The 21711-nt window shown below is 46.4% G+C and overlaps 1 protein-coding gene across 2 annotated transcripts in view; it reads right to left on the bottom strand.

Moving 5' to 3' along the window:
* Positions 1-3920: 3920 nt before the first annotated feature.
* Positions 3921-21711, bottom strand: part of LOC119460597 (uncharacterized) — a 40986-nt gene continuing 23195 nt past the window's right edge. Inside the window, exons 3-6 of one of the 2 annotated variants that reach the window (XM_037721606.2) lie at positions 21503-21586; positions 14564-14596; positions 11794-11838; positions 3921-4106 (exon numbers count right to left, since the gene is read on the bottom strand). In XM_037721606.2, coding sequence (XP_037577534.1) covers positions 4077-4106; positions 11794-11838; positions 14564-14596; positions 21503-21586 — 192 coding nt within the window. In that variant the 3' untranslated portion in view covers positions 3921-4076. The remainder of the gene's footprint in view (positions 4107-11793; positions 11839-14563; positions 14597-21502; positions 21587-21711) is intronic. The other variant, XM_049672793.1, reaches the window with a different exon arrangement.

The raw sequence follows: 21711 nt of genomic DNA, 5'->3' as shown, positions 1-21711 counted from the left end.
CGTGGCTAATAAACCCTTGCATGCTACCTAATGACATCAAGGCTGTCAGATTCGACACCCTCGTAATGAAAGTACGAAAGAAGAATGGGAACCGAGGGGCTCGATTTTTATTAGTCATAACCACATTAAGCCAACAGACAACGAAGCCAAGAAAAGCATCGGGGAAATTAAGTGTAGTTGAAATTGGAATGTAGAAAATAATGAAGAAAAGGGAAATGAAAAGGGAAAAGGGAAATCCGCCCACCATGGTTCTGAGTGGCGCTGGCTAACACTCCTAGGGCTAGATCTAGTAAACATAAATACCCAAGTTAGTGGACGAATTGATGGCCGTCGCTGTAGCACAATTGGTAGTGCAACGCACGCGTAATGCGGAGGTTGCGGGTTCGGCTCCCGCCGGCGACAAGTTATCTTTTCGTCTACTTTCATTTCCCTTTTCTTCATTATTTTCTACGTTCCAATTTCAACTACACTTAATTTCCCCGATGCTTTCCTTGGCTTCGTTGTCTGTTGGCTTAATGTGGTTATGACTAATAAAAATCGAGCCCCTCGGTTCCCATTCTTCTTTCCTAGTTAAAGAAATGGTAATATTGCCTAATGTACAATAAAGGAATATGTCAACACGCGACGATACTTGAAAACGTTCAGGACAATATTTAAATAGTTCATATTTATTGAGCAGGAAGAAACATTCCACAATTCGTCGATTAACTCGTCATATGATGACGTACACTTCAGAGGCGGCACCCTATTGTTTATTAGACGCGTCCACCTCGTCTTCCACCGCCGGCTTGGGGGTGGCCTATTTAGTGACGTAAGCGGCGAAGCGAACCGGTTCGCATTTGGAACCGTTATAAGATTCCGGCCCTGTTCTTTTATTTTACGGCGAAGCTGTTTATGCCTAGGGTTCCGTGCATTCTTGTTCTGCGTGTGCAAAAACTAAGGTCCCGCGCGAACGCGCTCGTGCCACTCCTCACGCGTTCATCGCCGTCTTCTTCTTCCACAGCTGGCTCGTCGGCGTCCCTCGGATATGCATTTTGAGTAGATTAGTTATCAATAGCCACCCTTTTCAAGATGAGTAGACTTCCAGGCAGATAAATGTTTCTCAAAGATTTGCCGCCGTGTGACCCACGTCGGCCATGTCTACGTTCGCTCCGCCCTCTCTTCGTCGGCGTTCAAAGCGCTTGCGTATCTAGTTTCTTTTCCTTCTTCTCTCCCGGGGTGGAGGTGCCGTCGAAACCGCCGCGTGTAGTCCGGTCTCCCGAGGAGCAACGCGCCTACGAAGAGCGACGGCAGGAACAGAGCCGAGAATGCAATCGTCGCCGGCGGGCGGCAGACACCTCCGATGACAGTGTGTTCGTACCTTTGTTCAAAATTCTATATCACCTCTGTGTCCCGTGCTAAACAGCTTAGCTGGTCATCCACCTTCACAGAGTGGAATGACTGATGATTTTTTGGAGGGGGTGGATCGGATGGGCATCTTTGTTTAATTAGTGGTTCAACGCAATACAAGTGATCGGGATGCCTCTGAGAGTGCTGCACAAAATTCTCTGCTGAGGGTAAACCGCCTTCACTGGGAAAGAGCGAAACGCTATTTGTGAGCGACTCTTTGTCCGAGTCGGAGTCCATCCACTCGGTCCCCAGTCGTAGTGCGGGGCCCAGTTGGCCACAAGCAATGGTCATAGTGTAGGGGCAGAGCACTTCAAGTCTGCCAGGTGCAAGGCGGGAAGGCGGGATGTTGAATCGGGTTAAAGTATGTAGAGAATACCACCTCCTGAGGCAAGGTTGGTATAGACGGCCGGCATCTATGTGTGACTACAGCGATGTCATGGGCGCGCTCTAAATGTGTCTGGGATCGTGCAGTCGAGGTGTCCTTCCTTCTAAGGCGAAAGCCTTAAGTGGCTCATTGCACGATGGCCTTGAAAAAAAATGTCACAGTTTCGCCCTAAGGGCGAAGCAATGAATGCGATAGCAACACAGCAATGTCATACGAAGTAAGGTGAGCGGCTTTGGTAGCAATATGAATTGTAGTAAACATGAGCTGATTAAGTAAGCAGGTGTGCTGCGGCGTAAGTAGACCGACATGAAGAGAGACTCGATGACCACGAGGAGGCGCGTGTGAAACGGTGGTGTTGATGAGAAGCGCTTCCCGTGGGCAGCGCGTGCGAAGGGACACACGTGTAGCGTTGCACTGCCGACCCGGGCAGCATTGCATGTGTAGCGTGCGTTGGAAAATGTGGCCCGACTATTACTGACTGATTGAACAAGCGTGGTGTGAGCGCGCACAAACAAACATGAATAGATCACACTGAATGACTGCAGACAACGACTGTCAAAACGCTGGCAGCAAGCGCATATATACGCCGCAGCAGCGGGCGAAGGTACGTACGTGCGGTCTATCGCTTCAACGGAAACTGAGCGCCGAATGCACGGCGCATAAAGGTCAGAGCCGTGTGGCCCCCCCGCTCACTGGCCCACTGCGAGTCGGTGCGGTGACTTCGGTGAGTTCTGTCGTGCGCCCCGATGGACGAACCTTCGACTTCTCGGTCAGTAGCTCCGCCCGGCTCCTTTGGACGTCGACGCAAGTATGCGAACGAGGCCGAGGCAAGTGATGAGAGAAATGACACAAGGCAACGTGAAAACAATACCATTACGTTTCGTAAAACGAGTTGTCATCGGGAAGACGTCGCAATGCTTTCGCATTCATCCTCGTGAGATAACAACGAGAACAATGCTGAGAATGACTGCTGCGTTCTTTCAAACAGATTTTGCATATCACACAAGCCACGCTGCGCGAACGCATTGCGTGCTGTTGCCTTCAAATGCTGCCATTCTTGAAGTCTCCGATACAAAACACACCAACTGCAGGTGCGTCCAACTATGATACCAACGACATTCGCACTATGTTTGAGGCAGTACTTCCTCGGGAAAACGCAATTAATCAATTAAGTGGTCGAATATTTATTTAATTAACCAATTAATGAACTAATTATTCAATTTTTAATGCCAAATAAAAATTGGCGGATCGAACGCAGATGTAGGAATTGGTGATAAGCGAAGCTTTCTTTTTGATATTTACTCATTTCTCAGTAAAGCTCAACGCTTCTCACCAACCGTAGTTGCTCATGGCTATGTTGTTGCTCTGCTAATTGTACGAGGTCGCGGAATCAAATCCCGGCCACGGCGGCCGCATTTCGATGGGGCCGAAATGCTAAAGCGGCCGTGTACTTATATTTAGGTGCACGTTAAAGAACCCCAGGTGGTCACAATTCATCTGGAGTCCTCCACTACGGCGTGCCTCATAAACAGAACGTGGTTATGGCACCTAGCTAAAACACCATAATTTAAAAAAGAAGCTTCTCGCTATGCTTCCATTTTGTTTACTCAACTTCTTTCTTCACACTCGGCTGCTTTTATAGCCGACTTCTCGTCTCGATTACTTGCCTATTTGGGCACCTGACCCGTAGCACTGTCACCCAACCTGTGGAATTGCCGGCCAACAACACAGTGGTGCATGCCCAGTTTCACATACTGAGGGGAAACTGCTTAATAGCACTGTTTGTTGTTGTTTCTTTTTTCTTCTTTCTTTATTCTTTGTCCTTTTTTTGATGACCAAACTTCTGTTGAATTTAGTACCACGAAATAGTCCTGACGACGTCATTACAAGAATACAACGTGCCACAGGACATTCACACACAGAATGCTTTATCTGGATTTTACTTCAGTTACCCGCAGATTATTATCATTGCTTTCTTTTTTGCAAGTCAACCTTGTGAATAACTGCAGAGTGTTACGCAATTATTTTCGGCTTGACAGACACCACTGAAGACAAACTATGTCTTGCACAGTATTTTTTATGGTAAAAGTAAAATAAAAAGTAAGTGTGCCATGTTTGATGCAGTAACAAGTTATGTGGACTTGGGCATAATATAGAATTGTCAACTAATAATGTGCTCGGAACTTCCAAACAATTTTATTTGCAAGGCGTCGCAGAGGTCTTTTGGACGTTCGCAACTCTAGGCAATTCCATCTTGTAGACCGTACTGAAAGCCATGTCTCTGCAGCTGTGTCGACGTCCATTAAGGCAGAGCGTTGTCGATGAGGCATTTCTGGGAAAAACCATCAGAGGTGAAAATCAAATCAGCAGCAAACTTCTCATTAATTAGGAACCTCAGCGCAACTCTCTTTTTGATTGAAACAAGGGCAATTTATTCGAGCACATGGAGCCCTGGCGTCTCTGCCGGTGTTTTATTTGAATTCCGAGGAGAATCAAACTAAACATGCATGTTAGCAGCAGTCCTTTATATTTCTTTTTCACTGTGTATAAACCCAAGTGTCTCGTCAATATTTTCTCACGCACTTGGTCAAGACTTCAGTGTCGAACCTAACTGGCAGCCTCAGTTGCACTATTGCATAAATATAAAAAATAGAATATATGTTTAGATTGAAAAGTCATTCTGCAGAGGCTCCGAGAAGGTGGGTAGGGTTATGTTTCCGACATTTTTCTGAACGAATTCCATACTGAAACCAAGATCCCCACGAGCGCACGTTTAAATCAGTGAGTAACAAGTAATATAGCGTTTACAAGAAAAAGCCTCGCTTATTCCAGGTACTCCGGCTTGGTAACGGCGCGGTACCACTAAGCAGTTATTAAGCACGAACCAGAGAAAAAAAATTTGTAGCCCCTCCTCCGTACAGGAAATGGGGGTAAGCGAAGCTTGTAATGTGTTCCTTCGGTGTTCCTCTGGACTAATTGCAGTGACGAGTACCAAGTTGTGCTCGAGCCACAACCGGTCACACGCACTGCAGCTGGCTCCGAAGTCGCGATTGGGAAAATTGCGTTGAAACCTGGCCGTCGCAGCGGTGAAGTTGGCGCTATAGCGTTGCTGAGGCGTGAACCACCGTTTTCGGGTTCCTGGAGGGCAGGACGACGCTGACGTTTAGCCAGGGGCCGGAAACTTCCTATACTTCCCATGGGACGCTCGGTCCCATGCCGATACGCGGCGGCAACGCCGCTTCCACAACTGGCGGCTGCCGGATATCCCCTACTGGAAATAATTCACAAATAAAACAATGCCTCCATGACGTCACTGATGAGGTCAAAAGGTAGAGGGAGAGGGGGTGCAACCGAGAGGAGGAGGGTTGCCGCTGAAGCTCTCCTTTCCCACTTCGCATGCAAGCAGACTGTGTTCGTGCTCTCTTGCAGTTCCGCTGTCCGTGCGGCGACATTGGCCAAATCGCGGAGCAGAACCCGCTGAAGTGTGTCGTGTATTAGGAAGCGCTTTCTTCCTATCAGGTTTACCTTGCAAGCTGCTATTAATTTTCTAAACCACTGGGACATTGCTCGTACACACCAGTGCCAAGCAATTATAATGAAGAATATTTATATAGCGAACCGTTGTTAATTACCGATATTCGCGGTTAATATATTATTACATTTCGTCATTTCGTGAAAGTAGTCGCTTTGAAAGTCCTAACTTGCGGTTACGTTTACGGCTACATTTCAACTAGTTTACAGATATAGTGGGGGGTAGCATGAAGAAAATAACTTCCTGGCACCATCAATCGTTAATTTTGTTCGTGCGTTGTGAAGTGGATCAACTAAAACTAGCCGATTTCGCGGTCAGCCAAAGCTCAACACAAGTAAAAGTTGAACACTTGTTTTTATTCACACATTCGGTACTGGAAAAAGACTGTCCTCCACGCAGTGCGAAAGTGACAATCAATAGAATCAATTTTCATTCACAACAGAAATTTGTACATAATGAGTGAAAACAGATTCCAGAAGATCCAACCAATGCGAAAATTACTAACCACCACGGCTTCGTCTTTCTTTCTTTTTACCTTGACTGTGCATGTCGACAAAGAATGAAGAAAATGTATAGCCCAAGAACGCGCACTCAAGCCCTTCATTCAAGTATTTCACCGGCAACAGATGGGCTGCCGTCATGACAAATGAGTCGAGCGACACTGCTCTTATGTCAGTCCACTCAGGCTTGCACAGAACTGGTTTGAAAAATGAATACCTGCTCGGAAAATACAGTGAAATACTTGTGCTTACCCGTGGTCATTAGGAAACCTGAAAAACTTTGCAGAACTGGAATTCCCAGTGTTCGAACACCACAGAGCCGCGCAACACATGTGATGCCCCGATTTAGCCATCTTCGTCTAATGCTTGGTCGACCAGGGGCGCGATCTTGTACGCGTTCCAAAATGGAACGGAGGCGTTCCGTTCCATCGAGCGGCACACGATTGGTAAATTTCAACCGCGACGTTCAAATTGACCAATCGTGTGCGGCTCGATGGAACGGAACGCCTCCGTTCCATTTTGGAACGCGTACAAGATCGCGCCCCTGGATTCCCGCGTCTTCCGTTTGTTGCACGCCTGATCAAGCTTCTTTGTCTTATCTTTCCCATCTTCACACTTGGGACGACAACCGAAGCAGACGACCAAGCGCGACATGACATGTGATATCACTGAGCGAGTGGCAAGGGTAAGCGGAGGCAAGCTCGACGGACGCACGGTCAATTAAAAAAATGAAATTATGGGTTTTTACGTGCCTAAACCACGATCTGATTATGAGGCACGCGGTAGTGTGGGGACTCCGGAAATTTGGACCACCTGGGGTTCTTTAACGTGCACCTAAATCTAAGTACACGGGTATTTTCGCATTTCACCCCCACCGAAATGTGGCCGCCGTGGCCGGGATTCGATCCCGCGACCTCGTGCTCAGCAACCCAACAGACAGCGATTGTGTGCGGATTGAGTGTGATATATTCATGTTTGCTTGTGCGCACTGGCACCGTGCTTGTTAATTCAATTTGTAAGCGAATGTGTCCAACTTTATACAGCCGATAAAACTACTATCCTTACTCCGTATAGCTCGCTACTAATTTGCTATCACAGTTGATGCTTCGCCTTTAGGGCGAAACTGTGTCTTTTTTAACAGCGGAGCTGTTTAAGCTCTTGGTTAGGCCGCGTAGTGCGACCAAAAACTGTGGGCCGATCTTCGAGGTAGTGCAGAAAGGGTCCAAGCGCAATGGCACATACCCCTGTGAACTAGCGAAGCTGTTTAATCTCGAAGATGGTCCGTCGAGTGTACGCCGGAAAACCTCCGCCTGGCGATGACGTCACCAGGCGTCGCCTAGCAAATCTTCGCCCCACTTGCGCCGACTGCGCCGAACCTCGCCACAGCTGCGTGAGCCTTGACGTCATCGTGCGCGCCGCATCGCTTCGCCTTAGCTTTGCCGAGCCATGACGTCACCGCGCCGTGCGGAGTGGTTGCCGCGGCTGCACAGACACGGAGCTGAGCCGTGACGTCACTGCGGCGACCCACGGGATATATAGCTCCAACAAGACGGCAAGTTGGGCTAGTTGGTTGAAATTCATCGTAAAGATCGTAACAGCGCAAACAAGACACGGACAAAAGGAAGGAAAATCGACAACACGGCGACGTGTTGTCGATTTTCCTTCCTTTTGTCTGTGTCTTGTTTGCGCTGTTACGATCCTTACGATATATAGCTCCGCGGCGCCGCCACGGCGACACCAAAGCTCCGCCGCCTCCGCGCCGAGCACATCACCGCGAAGATGGGGCAGCCGAAGAACGTCACTCCCGAAAAAGAGGAAGCGCGACGCGAAAGGCGCCGCGCCGCTACTCGAGAGCGAGTGAGACGACTTCGGTCCGATCCCGAGTATCGCGCCGCCGAAGCTGCGGCGAAACGTCGGTGATGACGAGCCCGCGGAGTTACGAGCCCGCGAAACCGAGCAAAAGCGTTTGAGCGTCCAGAAGCCTCCAGATACTTTAATGACCGAGTGTTCGTTGCTCCTTGGGCTGTCGATGATTCCGGGGTGACCTTGCGCAAAACGTGGCCGAGTCTCGAAGCATAACCTCGCAAAAACTTGGCTGAGACGAGATAAAGCTAGGTGGGGCCGCCAGCTTCGCTGTTTGCCCAGTCTTAGCACCACTAATGTGAAGCTGCCCCTAATTTTTATGCGGAATATCACGGTGACGACGACGACGACGACGACGACGACAGAAATGCGCCTGGAGTGTCCATATAATTGCTATCGCAATAAATCAACTGACCTTTAGTTCATACAAGCGTTTAGTGCGAGTCTCCAACCGTCAACCGAGCCCACGAAAAAAAAAAGAAAAAAAAGTTGCAGCTCCACCCGAAAGGCGAAGCATCAATTGCGACAGCAAAATAGTAGAGAGCTAGACGGAGTGAGGATAGTAGTTTTATCGGCTGCATAAACATGGGCACATTCGCTTACTAACTGAATTAACGAGCACTGTGTCAGCGCACACAAGCAAACATGAATAGATCACACTCGATGAGCGCCGACAACCACTTTCAAAACGCTCGCGTGAGCTAGCGCGGCAGCAGCAGCGAGCGAAGGTTCGTGCGGTCTATCGCTTCAATGGAAACTGAGCGGCCAAAGCACAACGCGTACAAAGGTAAGAGCCCTGTGGAGATTTCTTTCAATATAGAGTGCGCGCGAACACGCGCGACCGCCCGTAGCCGCGCCAAGTACAAGTACGCAGTTGCTGGCAGAATAGATGCCGTACCACCTCCCTCCCGCGCTGCCTTCCCGCTTTCCTCCTTTCGCGTGGGATATGATACAGTTTTAGTATTGCGGAAATAGCACCACGCTAAACGCAAAAGAAGAAAAAAATAGCAGGGTCAGACTGTGCATGCTCAGAATGCTATTTTAGTTTTGCGCGTAGCGTGCGTCCGCTATTTTTCGAATATAGCGGAGACGCTAAACGCTCGCTAAGTTTTTAGCGTTTCAAACATGGCGGCACCCTCGGCCCGAGCGCTTGACATGCAGGCTCGTTTCAAGGCTTGGCGTGGATCCACACGGCTAGTTTGGTTGTCGAGTTGCTCAGTTTGCTGCTTTGACTACTCGCAGCTATATGGCGCGGCGAAGTTTTGCGCTTAGAGGCACATCATTGTCTTACTCTATACTAAAACTTTATCGAACAGCGTTCCGCAAAGATTTAGCGTGCGTAACACACTAACGCTAACGCAAACATTTTCCGCAATACTAAAACTCTCTATTGAGTCGCCAGTTGCCCTTGCGCCCGGTCGCAAGATGCGCATTTTGTGCGGCAGCTAAACGTCGCCTCCCCTCCCTCCCTCCCTCCCATCCCCCCAACGGCCTTGCGCATGAAGACGCGTTTATTTATTTATTTATTTATTTATTTATTTATTTATTTATTTATTTATTTATTTATTTATTTATTTATTTATTTATTTTCAATACTGTGAGCCCTTTCGGGCTGTTACAGGGTGGGATAATTCACAATACTAAGAGCGAATATACAAACAGCGTAATACAAGCAACACAATGAAAACTGAAAGCAAAAATGTATAAACAGCATACAATAGCATAAACAATAGCAATGCCAAAAAATTGAATTTAAACATATAATGATTCTAGGTTTCTTTCAAAATTCGCAAGCGAATTCATACCGTCAAATATTTCTGAGTTAAGTTGGTTCCACTCTTCTATAGTTCTGACCAGAAACGAATGTTTGTAAACATCAACTCTAGGCACATAAGGTCTAACAACGTATGGGTGACAGGACCGATGGTCGCCGCGTGCTCGCCGATGCTCGGACGCGTGCTCTCCGTCGTGCGTTTGCTCTCCGTGAAAGCACGCGTCCCTCGCGCGCTTTCACCCACACGTACAGCATACGGCGCGCAGCGACAATTTTATCGCCCTTAGACTTTATAATCATATGGCGACGACGACGGCGACGACGACGGCAGAAATCCGCTTGGAGTGTCCATGTATTTGCCATCGCAATTAAAACGAAAAGCCGGCTTATGATGATGATGAAGGCTCTTGGTTCAAAGGGTCTTCGAATGCTTCTTTGCTGGCGTCCGTTAAAACAGGTGCCGGCGCGTGGACATAAGCGCCTTCGTCTGCTTTCTAATTTAACGGCGCCTGTTGCAAGGTGTGGCAATATGTTATGTAACGATAGCTGGTGTATATCAGTAATACATGTAACGTGTTTAGGCGCATTAAGCTTAAGGCATTCGCTGTGCTGTTGTGTTTCACTGGCTATAGGTGACTTTGTAGACTCGCGGACAGTAGCAGGTAGACATTAGCGATGCCTCATATATAGTGTCATAGCTCACAGATGAACATGAGGCCTACGAGAATAATCCATACGGATGTCGATAGATGATGATCGGATGGTACTGTATAATCATGATTTCGCATTACAGAGAGAGAGAGAGAGAGAGAGATTGTGGTTGTGAAGAGGAAGAGGTGCTATTTTCTGCATTACAGTCGCACGAGTGAAGCCCGAGAGACTACGTTTTTCATGAGAGCTCGCGCCCACGTCGTTGTGGTGCAATAGTGCAACGCGTCAGAACGGCACTGCACGAACCTGCAGTGTTCACGGGGTCCAGTGAGTTACGATCGCCTTATGCGACTTCACGCAACGTACGTTATAATAACGTTAAGGGTCCCATGTCGCAGAAAATCCGGTGTAGGCGTTAGCGTCGGCGCCGGCATCCGCGGCCAAGAAAATCATCCTGAACCACGCATGCGCAACAACTCAGACCCTCCTCGTGGCGCAGAGGCGTCATTGAACTAAATGAATTTCTGACAGTAAAATGCGGACCCACCGTGGTTGCTCAGTGGCTATGGTGTTGGGCTGTTGAGCACGAGGTCGCGGGATCGAATCCCGGCCACGGCGGCCGCATTTCGATGGGGGCGAAATGCGAAAACACCCGTGTACTTAGATTTAGGTGCACGTTAAAGAACCCCAGGTGGTCCAAATTTCCGGAGTCCCCCACTACGGCGTGCCTCATAATCAGAACTGGTTTTGGCACGTAAAACCCCATAATTTATTATTATATTACAGTAAAATGCGTCAAAAAATTCGTAAAGTACGCCTTACACACAACCTACAGACATGCTAGCGTCGGACTGTAATTTGAATATACGAGAAAACATACTTATGTTACGCGATAACTCAAACGCAGACCCCTTTTCCAGCTTCCATTTGAGGTCTGTCTAAAATTAAGAGTGGCGCGGCCCCCTCGGTTCGTTGAAACACCATCAATAAAAGAAACTGATAGCTGGGCTTCGTGCATAGCGTTCGACACCAGCGTTTCCAGAAACAACATTACGGATACATAAGCTGACGTTGCCGGGAAGCGTAAGAAGCAGTCAGGGATCTTTGAATGCTATCGCGTTCCACTCTTAAAGGCAAAGGTTAAGAGTCCTCCCACATTTTTGTTTACTCAGTTCGAGCACGCGCACCTTCTTTTGTAGAGCTGGTGACTTGCGTAAAAAGCTTCGCACAAGCGCCCTTTGCATCCACAAAGAAGGTTGATTCTCTTGACGTGCATTGGCGGAAAAGAATTTATTACCACACTTCCATCCTATCCCTGTGAACTTAATGAACTGTACTCTTTCTGTGACACCCTCCATGCTTAAAGGTTGACACTCTCCATGCTTAAAGTGACACCCTCCATGCTTAAAGGTAATGTTAGTCAAGCATTTTTCCTTGTAATCTATGATCAGAGAGATAAAGAGGAAAATGGCAGGAAGATTATTTAGGTCAAGCAAAGGAACATTGCTGCAATTTTCTGGGGTAAAGCGAATGGAAGGCATAAATATTGCACGACAAAAGGAAGGTATGAGAGGCTCCTAAGCACATGTCAAGTATTCTTAGTACATGACTCCGAACGCTGCAAGTGTGAATGGTTGTGTAAGAAACAATGCGTATAGGTAAGACTACCGAAAGTGACAAGAAAATGTTCGCAACGTACGAAAGCTGGTGCCACGGCCTCCGCTTGTTTCTTTCCGATGACGGCCTGCGTTGCAAAATATGATATTTCGAATTAGTGGAATGAAATGAGTGGTAGAATCAAAAATACACGTAATGGCCAATTTTATATGTTCAATTTCTTATAAAAGATGTAATCCCCACGAAAGATGCCTCATAAAGCTTTTATCTCATGACGATTTTCTTTTTCGATTTACTTAAAGTTTGAGCTGTCCCACACTACGGATATCCAGAGAGGCCTAATGGCCATGCCAAATTTCTAGGTGAATGTTGCCGGACTTTGCTGACCTTGGCTGCTGCCGTTGCTGCGGTCGGGTGTTGCTGCTGTTGTATTGCCCAATAGCTCGCACAAAGGGCAGGCCTCATATAACAAATGGCCTTTTATGTAGTGCCATCTGTACAACACCTGCAGGCGTGCCTGTTGCAGGCTCTGTTCTCTACGGAATTACGCAGTGACGCAGCAGAGGGTACCTGAATATCGTTAGTTCAACAAAGATACGCCTAATCTGTTACACCAGTAGTTTAGATATGAACCTGCCTACGCCAAGTCTACACAAGTGGAAGCTGAACGATTTCGACTACTGGAAATCGCGTCGAGTCATGCTTCCATCCCCTGGTTTGATTTCATCGCCAACCTGTTATACTTTCGCTGCTTAAGTAGATTAAGCTCAAACGCAGAATACATCATCACGTCACAAAGAAAACAAACAGTTTGCCGTAAGAGCGTTTGCGCTAATGCGGCAATTCAGAATTTATATAGGAGGATTATCTTAGCGTTACATGGCCTGCCCAGCTCCATTTTTTCCTCTTAATGTCAATTAGAATATCGGCTATCCCCGTTTGCTCTCTTATTCACACCGCTCTCTTCCTGTCCTTTAACGTTAGGCCTAACATTTTTTGTTCCATCGGTCTTTGTGTGGTCCTTAAGTTGTTCTCGAGACTCTTTAAACTCCAAGTTTCTGTGCCATATGCTAGCACCGGTAGAATGCAATGATTGTACATTTTTCTTTTCAGCGACAGTGGTAACTTCCCCGTCAGGATTTGACAATGCCTGCCGTATGCACTCCAACCAAATTTTATTCCTCTGTAAATTTCCCTCTCATGATCAGGGTCCCCAGTAAGTAATTGACCTAGATAAACGTAATCCTTTACAGACTCTAGAGGCTGACTGGCGATCCTGAATTCTTGTTCTCTTGCCAGGCTATTGAACATTATATTTGTCTTCTGCATAATAATCTTCAACCGCACTCTTACACTTTCTCGATTAAGGTCCTCAATCATTTGCTGTAATTCGTCTCCATTGTTGCTAAATAGGACAATGTCAATGTCATCTGCAAAGCGAAGGTTGCTGAGATATTCGTCGTGGATCCTCACTCCTAAGCCTTCCCAGTTTAAGAGCTTGAATACTTCTTCTAAGCATGCAGTGAATAGCATTGGAGAGATTGTGTCTCCTTGCCTGACCCCTTTCTTGATAGGTAATTTTCTACTCGTCTTGTGGAGAACCAAGGTAGCTGTGCAATCCTTGTACATATTTGCCAATTCACGTATGCATCCTGTACTCCTTGATTACGTAATGCCTCTATGACTGCTGATATCTCTACTGAAGCAAATGCATTTTCATAATATATGAAAGCCATATAGAGAGGTTGATTGTACGCCGAATATTTCTCGATTACCCGATTGATGACATGGATATCATCCATCGTAGAATACCCCTTCCTGAAGCCAGCCTGTTCTCTTGGTTGACTGAAGTCAAGTGTTAGCCTGATTCTATTGGAAATTATCTTGATGAATATTTTGTTCAATACTGAAAGCAAGCTAATGGGTCTATAATTCTTCAGTTCTCCAACGTCTCCCTTCTTATGGATTAGTATAACGATGGCGTTCTTCCAGCTCTCTGGTACACTTGAAGTCGTGAGGCATTGCGTTTAAAGGGCCGCAAGCTTTTCAAGCATGATATATTTTCTTTATTTATAAATACTGCGATCCTAAACAAGATCTTAGCAGCGTGGTACACGAATAAGATTACAAAACAAAATAAATACAAAATTGTATCCTCCAACTTTGATTAAATCGACTGTTATTCCATCTTCTCCAGCAGCTTTTCCCCTGGTCATGTCTTGCAAGGTCATGTAATGCGTAAGAGGGATAACCGGTGGACCATTAAAGTTACAGAATGGATACCAAGAGAAGGGAAGCGCAGTCGAAGATGGCAGAAAACTAGGTGGTGTGGTGAAGTTAGGCAATTTGCAGGCGCAAGTTGGAATCAGCTATCGCAAGACAGGGGTAATTGTAGATCGCAGGGAGAGGCCTTCGTCCTGCAGGGGACATAAACATAGGCTGATGATGATGATTGGCTCAGCGGTGGTCAAGATCACTGTGCACCGCGGGGCTGGCAGAGCGGGCTGGATGAATGCGTGTGAGAGAAAGGTTGCATGGACCAAGCACTGCATTTATTTAAAACTTTGTAGAGCCTATAGACTTCACTCACAGTGTAATAAACAACAGGCTAACTCAATTCAGCTGGAAAGTAGATACGTGCGAATTAATTAGCATTAGCTCCACAATATCTACCGATTTCGTTAGATAAAACACATCAAATAAACACACCGATAAAAACACATCAAATTTCCCTCTGCATCATTTGCAGCTTCAAAAATATAAATATAAACGTAACATAGCAGCGTGCAAGGCGTAATAGACACAAAAATATTCGTTCCAGCAGATGAGAAAACAATGAACAAGGTACTTACGAAGGCTTCTGGTGACTGCATGCATCTAATTGACTGAAAGCAAAAGTAAATCAGCGCATTATTAAAACATGACAAAGAGAAGGGGGAAACTGTCACAGTTTCGCCCTAAGGGCGAAGCAATGAATGCGATAGCAACACAGCAATGTCATACGAAGTAAGGTGAGCGGATTTGGTAGCAATATGAATTGTAGTAAACATGAGCTGATTAAGTATAGCAGGTGTGCTGCGGCGTAAGTAGACCGACATGAAGAGAGACTTGATGACCACGAGAAGGCGCGTATGAAACGGTGGTGTTGATGAGAAGCGCTTCCCGTGGGCAGCGCGTGCGAAGGGACACACCTGTAGCGCTGCACTGCCGATCCGGGCAGCATTGCATGTGTAGCGTGCGTTGGAAAATGTGGCCCGACTACTACTAACTGAATGAACAAGCGTGGTGTGAGCGCGCACAAACAAACACGAATAGATCACACTGAATGACTGCAGACAACGACTGTCAAAACGCTGGCAGCAAGCATACGCCGCAGCGGGCGAAGGTACGTGCGGTCTATCGCTTCAACGGAAACTGAGCGGCGAATGCACGGCGCATAAAGGTCAGAGCCGTGTGGAGATAAGAGACGGTGCGGACGAGCGACGAGCGCGGTTGTTGGGGAAGACGACCCAATGGGGAAGCACCATTGATCTTGTCTATCAGAGACAGACAGACAACTCCAAATACTGTGTTGGGGCCATAGAGACGGCAGCGTGTTACTTCACTGATCACCGAGCCGTCTTTGTGGCAATAGAGAAGCAACGTGACGTTGAGCAAAAATAAATATACATGTGCCACATAATACGTATACCGCGTGTGTGTCATTGGAGCAGCAGTAAGCATGACAATCAAGCTAATCCTTGACAATCTAGACAACCAGGAAAGCTAAGAATAATCAGCTGAACCTTTGCTAACGCTACGTATATCCTGGCATAGCCGAGCTAAGCCACTGCAACTTTTTTTTGTGTGTGTGTGCTCTAGTAGATAGCTTCCGACTCCTTAGCCAAGGTGTGAAGCCTTAGACTACCTTACAAATCATTAATTATGCCATCTTTTACGTGACGAATTCAAAATGCAAGCCACATGGAGTGCGGCTTCCTTGCGTAATGTGTATTTACACGTCACAAAAATCGAGAGGTGAATTTTACGCGATATCACTGGTGAGCGGTTTGATGCAGGTTACGGGCTGAAACCCGCATTTGAATCGTCTTGTCAAAAGTTCTAGCCGACGGGATAAGAGGAGAGAGAAAGTGAAACGAGGCGACAGCTGAGAACAAGGCTTACCCCTGTCGAATGCGGGGAAGCGCAGAGTTAAAGGGGGAAAAAATGACTAAGGCTGCGCGCGTCCCGATTTAGGGGAGACGGTCGTTGCGTGGCTTTCAACTACTTTTTGAGTCTCAAGCGCTGCTACTGAGATCACACAACTACACACTTCAAATATCTGGTATTTGTCGCCAGAGTTACGTCGACTAGGCACTTTCATACAATAAAAGGAAAAAAAAATACGACAGAAGCTCCACTGGAGATGTCTAAATATGCGTAAGCATTGTGCTACTTGCTCATCTCCATGCAGCCCGGTGTCATTATCACACTTGATCCGACCAGTATAAACCCTTATCAACCCTTATCGGTCATAAATAATGTTATCGGACTAGATCAGAACCTTATCAACCATTATCTGTCCTTATCAACCTTATCGGACATGACCCGACCCTTATCAACTCTCATCGGCCCTTCTCAACCTTATCCGACTTGATTTGACTCTTATCAACCCTTATCGGTCTTTAACAACCCTATCAAAATTGTTCCGACCATTATAAGCTCTTATCGCTCTTAGCACCTTAACCATCGAGTCGAACCATTATCAACCGTGATGACACCCATATAACCCCTTATCACTCCTTATCATCCTTATCGACTCACTGACTGCTTTCTGTGTTGCGCGACGCCAAGGGCATGGGCCCTCAGAGATCGGTGGTATTTCGGTAGGTGAACGAACGCCCCAACGGAAGGCGCATGCCGCGACCACCGAAACGCATTGGGGATGTGGTGTGTTTGGCAATAATTTTCGCAAAAACTGAATTTTCCTAATGTCTACAGTGCTAAAAGTCGGCTCTACATGTGGCCCGAGAGATGGCTTTTATTCCACCAGCACCAAATCTTTCAAGACGGTCTTCATATAAATGGTTCTCCGTCGACATTTGTTTTGTACCACCGGTACAACACATTCGTATGGTTCAGATATATTCACCTCTTGCAAGCATGGGTGTTTAGCCCATTGGGTAAGACACTCGGCATCTTAGCGTGGGGTCGTAGGCTCGAAACCACCAACGTTTTAAATGCGTAAGCATTTTTTTCTGTCGAATTTATTCGGTTTTTACACATTAATTTCCTTATAGCGATTCGTCGTATGTGACAGACAGACCGGCGAGTTTCTTCGTTGGGTAGGCATAGAAATGCTTACGCATTTAAAAGATGAGTCAATACCGTGGCCAAGTAATTAGGACACTAAGATTCCTACATGTAAAGAGATTTCTTCTAATCATTTGGTCCCTATAACAATGTTTCCGTGCCTTTATTTCTTTTATTTCTTTGCAGCCCGAAAATTGCAGTTAACACACTTTCAACAGAACATTGAAAACGCCAACAAAGTGACCCTATCGTAGCTCTCGCTGATGAAGGATCCATCTCTCTAAAAGTCAGCACTTCCGTACAAGAATTTTACACATGCCTCGCTTTTAAGGAACACAGATGCGTCCGTTGCCTTCGACACATACATGCAACTCCTCCCTTTTCGACCCTACTCAACGGGTACTATATGACCTCAGTACGTGTTCCGGCATATCGAAGACAACAAAAATGAATTGAAAAATGAAGAATGAGGATGTGCTAACGGTACCGCCAGCTAGCGGCCGCGGCCAAGCAGACAGACCTCAAACGGCAGCTGGAAAAGGGTTTTGTCTCTCAGTTGCCGCGTAACAGATTTATGTTTTCTCGTATAGTACTTAAATAACAATCCGACGCTATCATGTCTCCAGCTTGTGTGTGAGTCGTACTTACGCATTTCCTGACGCAGTTTACGTTTAAACATTAATTTAGTTTAATAAGGCACTTGCGCTTGGCGGACAGCCTAGAAGAATGAAGATTTATGCTGCGCTTCCGCACACATGCGCGCGTGCGTGATGTACGTCGCTTGTGGTGGTGGTGCTTGTGTAACGTTGTCTGACGTCAGTTAGTGTGGTGGTACTTGCCTAACGTCCGCACCAGCTTCGCTGTACATCTACTTTCACAGAGTGGAATGGAGGCGGATTTTTCACTCATGGTGGGCAAACCTCGCCATAAAGCAAAACATATATTATGGCCTTGGCGATGTCTCGCGGCGTGACAGATCGCCGTTCTCCGGGGGAAGAGGTCACCTTCAAATCTGTGTGCACAGCACACTGTGGGGCCCAGAGCACAAGTGTAGAGCTAGTTGGCATATTTTTTCATTCCTTCTCATTGCCTTCCTTTCCTTGTTGCTCAGAGGCTTCGGGTGTGTATTTCCATTGGGAGACCCACACCATTTGCGGAGGCTGGAAAAGGAATATGTGCTTGTTCCGTGCGTTTCATGCCATGGGTGACAGGCGTCTAGGAGAGGAGACGTTTAACAGGGTTGCTGCGCGGATTTTCGCGCTCGGTTTAGGCGGGCGATATTGCTTTGCACAACGATCACACCTTGAAGAGCAGAAAGCGAACAGACCTGGTACTTATTCTTGTTCATAGTTTGGGCTGCGCATGAGACACACCGATGAAGGAGAGGACTAGACGACACGAGTGCTAAATAGAGGACATGTATGGTGCTCATGCCGTCTAGTTCCTTTATTCGTCCATGTGTCATGCACGACCCAACGTGTCAATATGATCACACAGTTGGCGTGGATATTAGGCCTACCCTGCGTAAAGATAACGGAAGCTGAAGGTTGTGGGGTCTATTCCCGCCCGTTCCCACCCACCGTGGTTGCTTATTGCTATGGTGTTCGGCCGCTAAACACGAGGTCGCAGGATTGAATCCCGGCCACGGCGGCCGCATTTCGATGGGGGCGATATGCTAAAACACCCGTGTACTTAGATATAGGTGCACGTTAAAGGACCCCAGGTGATCCAAATTATTCCGGAGTCCCCCACTACGGCGTGCCTCATAATCAGATCGTGTTTTGGCATGTACGACCCCATAATTTCATAATTTCATTCCCGCTCGTTCCCGAGCACCGCGTGGGCCCAGCCAGCACCCCCCCACCTCCCCCACTTGCGAAGACCCTACCGCTCTAGTTCGGTGCATACGTAACTCTGATGTTGACCGACGGCCAAAGGGTAAAAAGACGCACGTGCTATCGCCTATTAAGCGACGAATGAAATGAGTTACGCAAATTGGCTTTCGGGGAAATAAAGCTCAGCCCGTTACAATGGTGGCGCAGCGAGGTCCACTCACTTATCTCGAAGGCGGTGTTCGGCGAATACATCATTCCTAATGCTAATGCACGTGCGTACGCCAATTTAGGTAACGCATAAATGGATACGCGCAAATCGGCTTCCGGGAAAAAAAAAGAAAAACCGCACGCTATAGCCCATTAAAACGTTCGCGCAGTCAGGCCCACTCACTTCTGTGTGAAACGGTGGCTTGGTACACACATGAAAGCACATGCTAATGCAGGTCATGATGGCGAATTATGCCATGAAAAAATGAATATGCGCAGATTGGCTTTAGCGGAAACAAAGGTAAACATATAGCTCAATGAAATGTCGGCGCTGCCAGGTCTACTCGCTTCTCTGTAAAGCGCCAGTTCGGCGCATACATCAATCCACCTACTAATTCAGATGCTGACGCCGATATAGACGACAATAAACGCATCAGCGAAGATTGACTTTCGAGGAAAAAAAGTAAGCCCAAGACCATTAAAATGTTGGCGCAGTCAGGTCCACTCAAACCTCTGTGAAGCGCCAGTTTGGTGCAAAAATTAAAGCACATACTAATGCACGTGCTGACGCAGACTTATGTAATGAATAAACGGAAATACGACGATTGGCTCTTAGTAACACTTTCTTCTTGTTTGTTGTTTGTGTCATTGTATATTTATTCGGCTTGTGTTGCCAGTTAACATTCAGTTGAAACTCGGACAGCGCTCGTATCGTCCCCACGTTTTATTGTGTCCGTTATTTTGCACTGTAAATCATGAACTATAACCAACCACCCTAATGTCGTTCATAGATTGCGAAAATCCGTTCAATCCACTTGAGATACGAGCTGTCACGGAGGCATTACGTAGCTAAGGAGTACAGAAAACATACGTGAATATCTTTGCGAATATCTATAGATATTTCACAGCTACTCTGATTCTTCACAAAAAAGTGGATAAATGTCTATAAAGAAGGTGGGCATACAAGGAGATTCGATATATTCAATGATATTCACTGCATGCTTAGAAGTAGCAGGTCTGAAGATTAATATGCAGAAGAGTAAGACAGTCTCCAATAGCCCAGCACGACAACGAGAATTTGGGACTTGAAGTGAGCCTCTAGAATCGGTTCAAGAGTATGTTTATATAGGCCAATTAGTCACAGTGACCTGGATGATGGATGAGAAGGAGATCTACAGAAGAATAAAAATGGTTTGTAGCACATAGGGCAGGTATTACTAATTCACGATCGGTAGCTCACCGCTATCCTTGAAAAGAAAAGTGTACAATCAATGAAATCGGCTGTTATTAACATATCGGGCGTTAACTTGGGGGTCGACAAGGAAACTTGAGAAGAAGGGTCGCGAAACGAGTCACTGAAGAGAAAAATGATGGGCGTAACGTTAAGAAACGGGAAGACAGTGGTGTGGAGTAGAGAGCAAACAAGTGCAGTCGATACAATATAGCTGAACTTAAGAGGAAGAAATGGAGCTGACGAGGCCATGCGTAGTTAGTCTGTGATCTAGTAGAGTTTCGTATTAGAGTTTCGGAATGGTGCCAAGGGAAAGCAAGCGCAGTCGAGGACGGCAGATAATTACGTAGTGGGATAAAATTAGGAAATTTGGAGACACAGCGTGGTGTCAGCAGTGAAGCAAGACAGGGGTAATTCGCGAACTCTGGATGAGAGTTTCGTCCTCCAGTGGACATGAAACAGGCTGATGACGATGATGATGGTGATAATGATGATTATGATGGTGATGATGATATCTCTTAACATCAGTCAGTTTCCTGAGCACCATGATGCGTCTATACAGCCCGTTTGTGACGTCACGTTGTTCATTATTGGACTTGCTCTTACAACTGAAATAGCGAAAAATATATTTAAAGAGAAAAACTGTTAGTCAGCGAATGAATGAGTTAATGAATTAATTATTCAATAATTAAGCCATTGCACATTGTGAATTGTAATATATTGTTTGTCAGTCACTGGCGTACTCGGTATACTGTAAGAAAAAGCGCGATAGAAATTTTAATCTCCGACATTATTGAAGGTTTACCAAAGTATGCAAACATAGCCTCCGTGCCTTGAACCAATCCTTGTGTTCTCGCATGTGTTCCCATATGTTTTAGCCGCTCCCCTCCCCGCTTCTTTACCTGGCCCTTGCGCCATTAAACGCCATACATCATCATCATCGTCGTCATCATCATCATCATCATCATCATCATCATCATCCCCGCTTCTTTTTTTGCCCCATCATGTAGAATTTTAGGTCGCCCAGGCTGATTAGTGCGCCTTTACGTCACTAATGTGACGTCTCCATCACTGAAGTATTCTCGTGCGCAAAGCGGTGAACGCCGTTACAAACACCTTTGTCTCGGATTAAGTTTTTCTACTGCCTGAGAAGCCGTGTATTGTCAATGAGGTGCTGCAAACGATATGTTGTAGAGACCAAGTGTTTAGAAAAGGATGATGCATACTTTTCCATAGAATCCGCTCATCGAACATTCTTCGCTGAAATCTGGGAAGGCCTTTGACAACATCCCTTTCACGCATGGCACCGCCTGCAACGTTGTAGACAAAATATTTGTTAAAAAAAACTTGCTTACTTAACAGTAAAAACCACAATTCTACCTTGTTAAGTTAATTGGTGTCAAGAAGAGCTTTCATTTCAAAGGAGTTATCTACT

The sequence above is a fragment of the Dermacentor silvarum genome, chromosome 8, assembly GCF_013339745.2.
Source record: "Dermacentor silvarum isolate Dsil-2018 chromosome 8, BIME_Dsil_1.4, whole genome shotgun sequence".
NCBI lineage: Eukaryota > Metazoa > Arthropoda > Arachnida > Ixodida > Ixodidae > Dermacentor > Dermacentor silvarum.
Note: the sequence above shows the minus strand (reverse complement) of the source record. Positions and strands in the feature narration are given on the sequence as shown.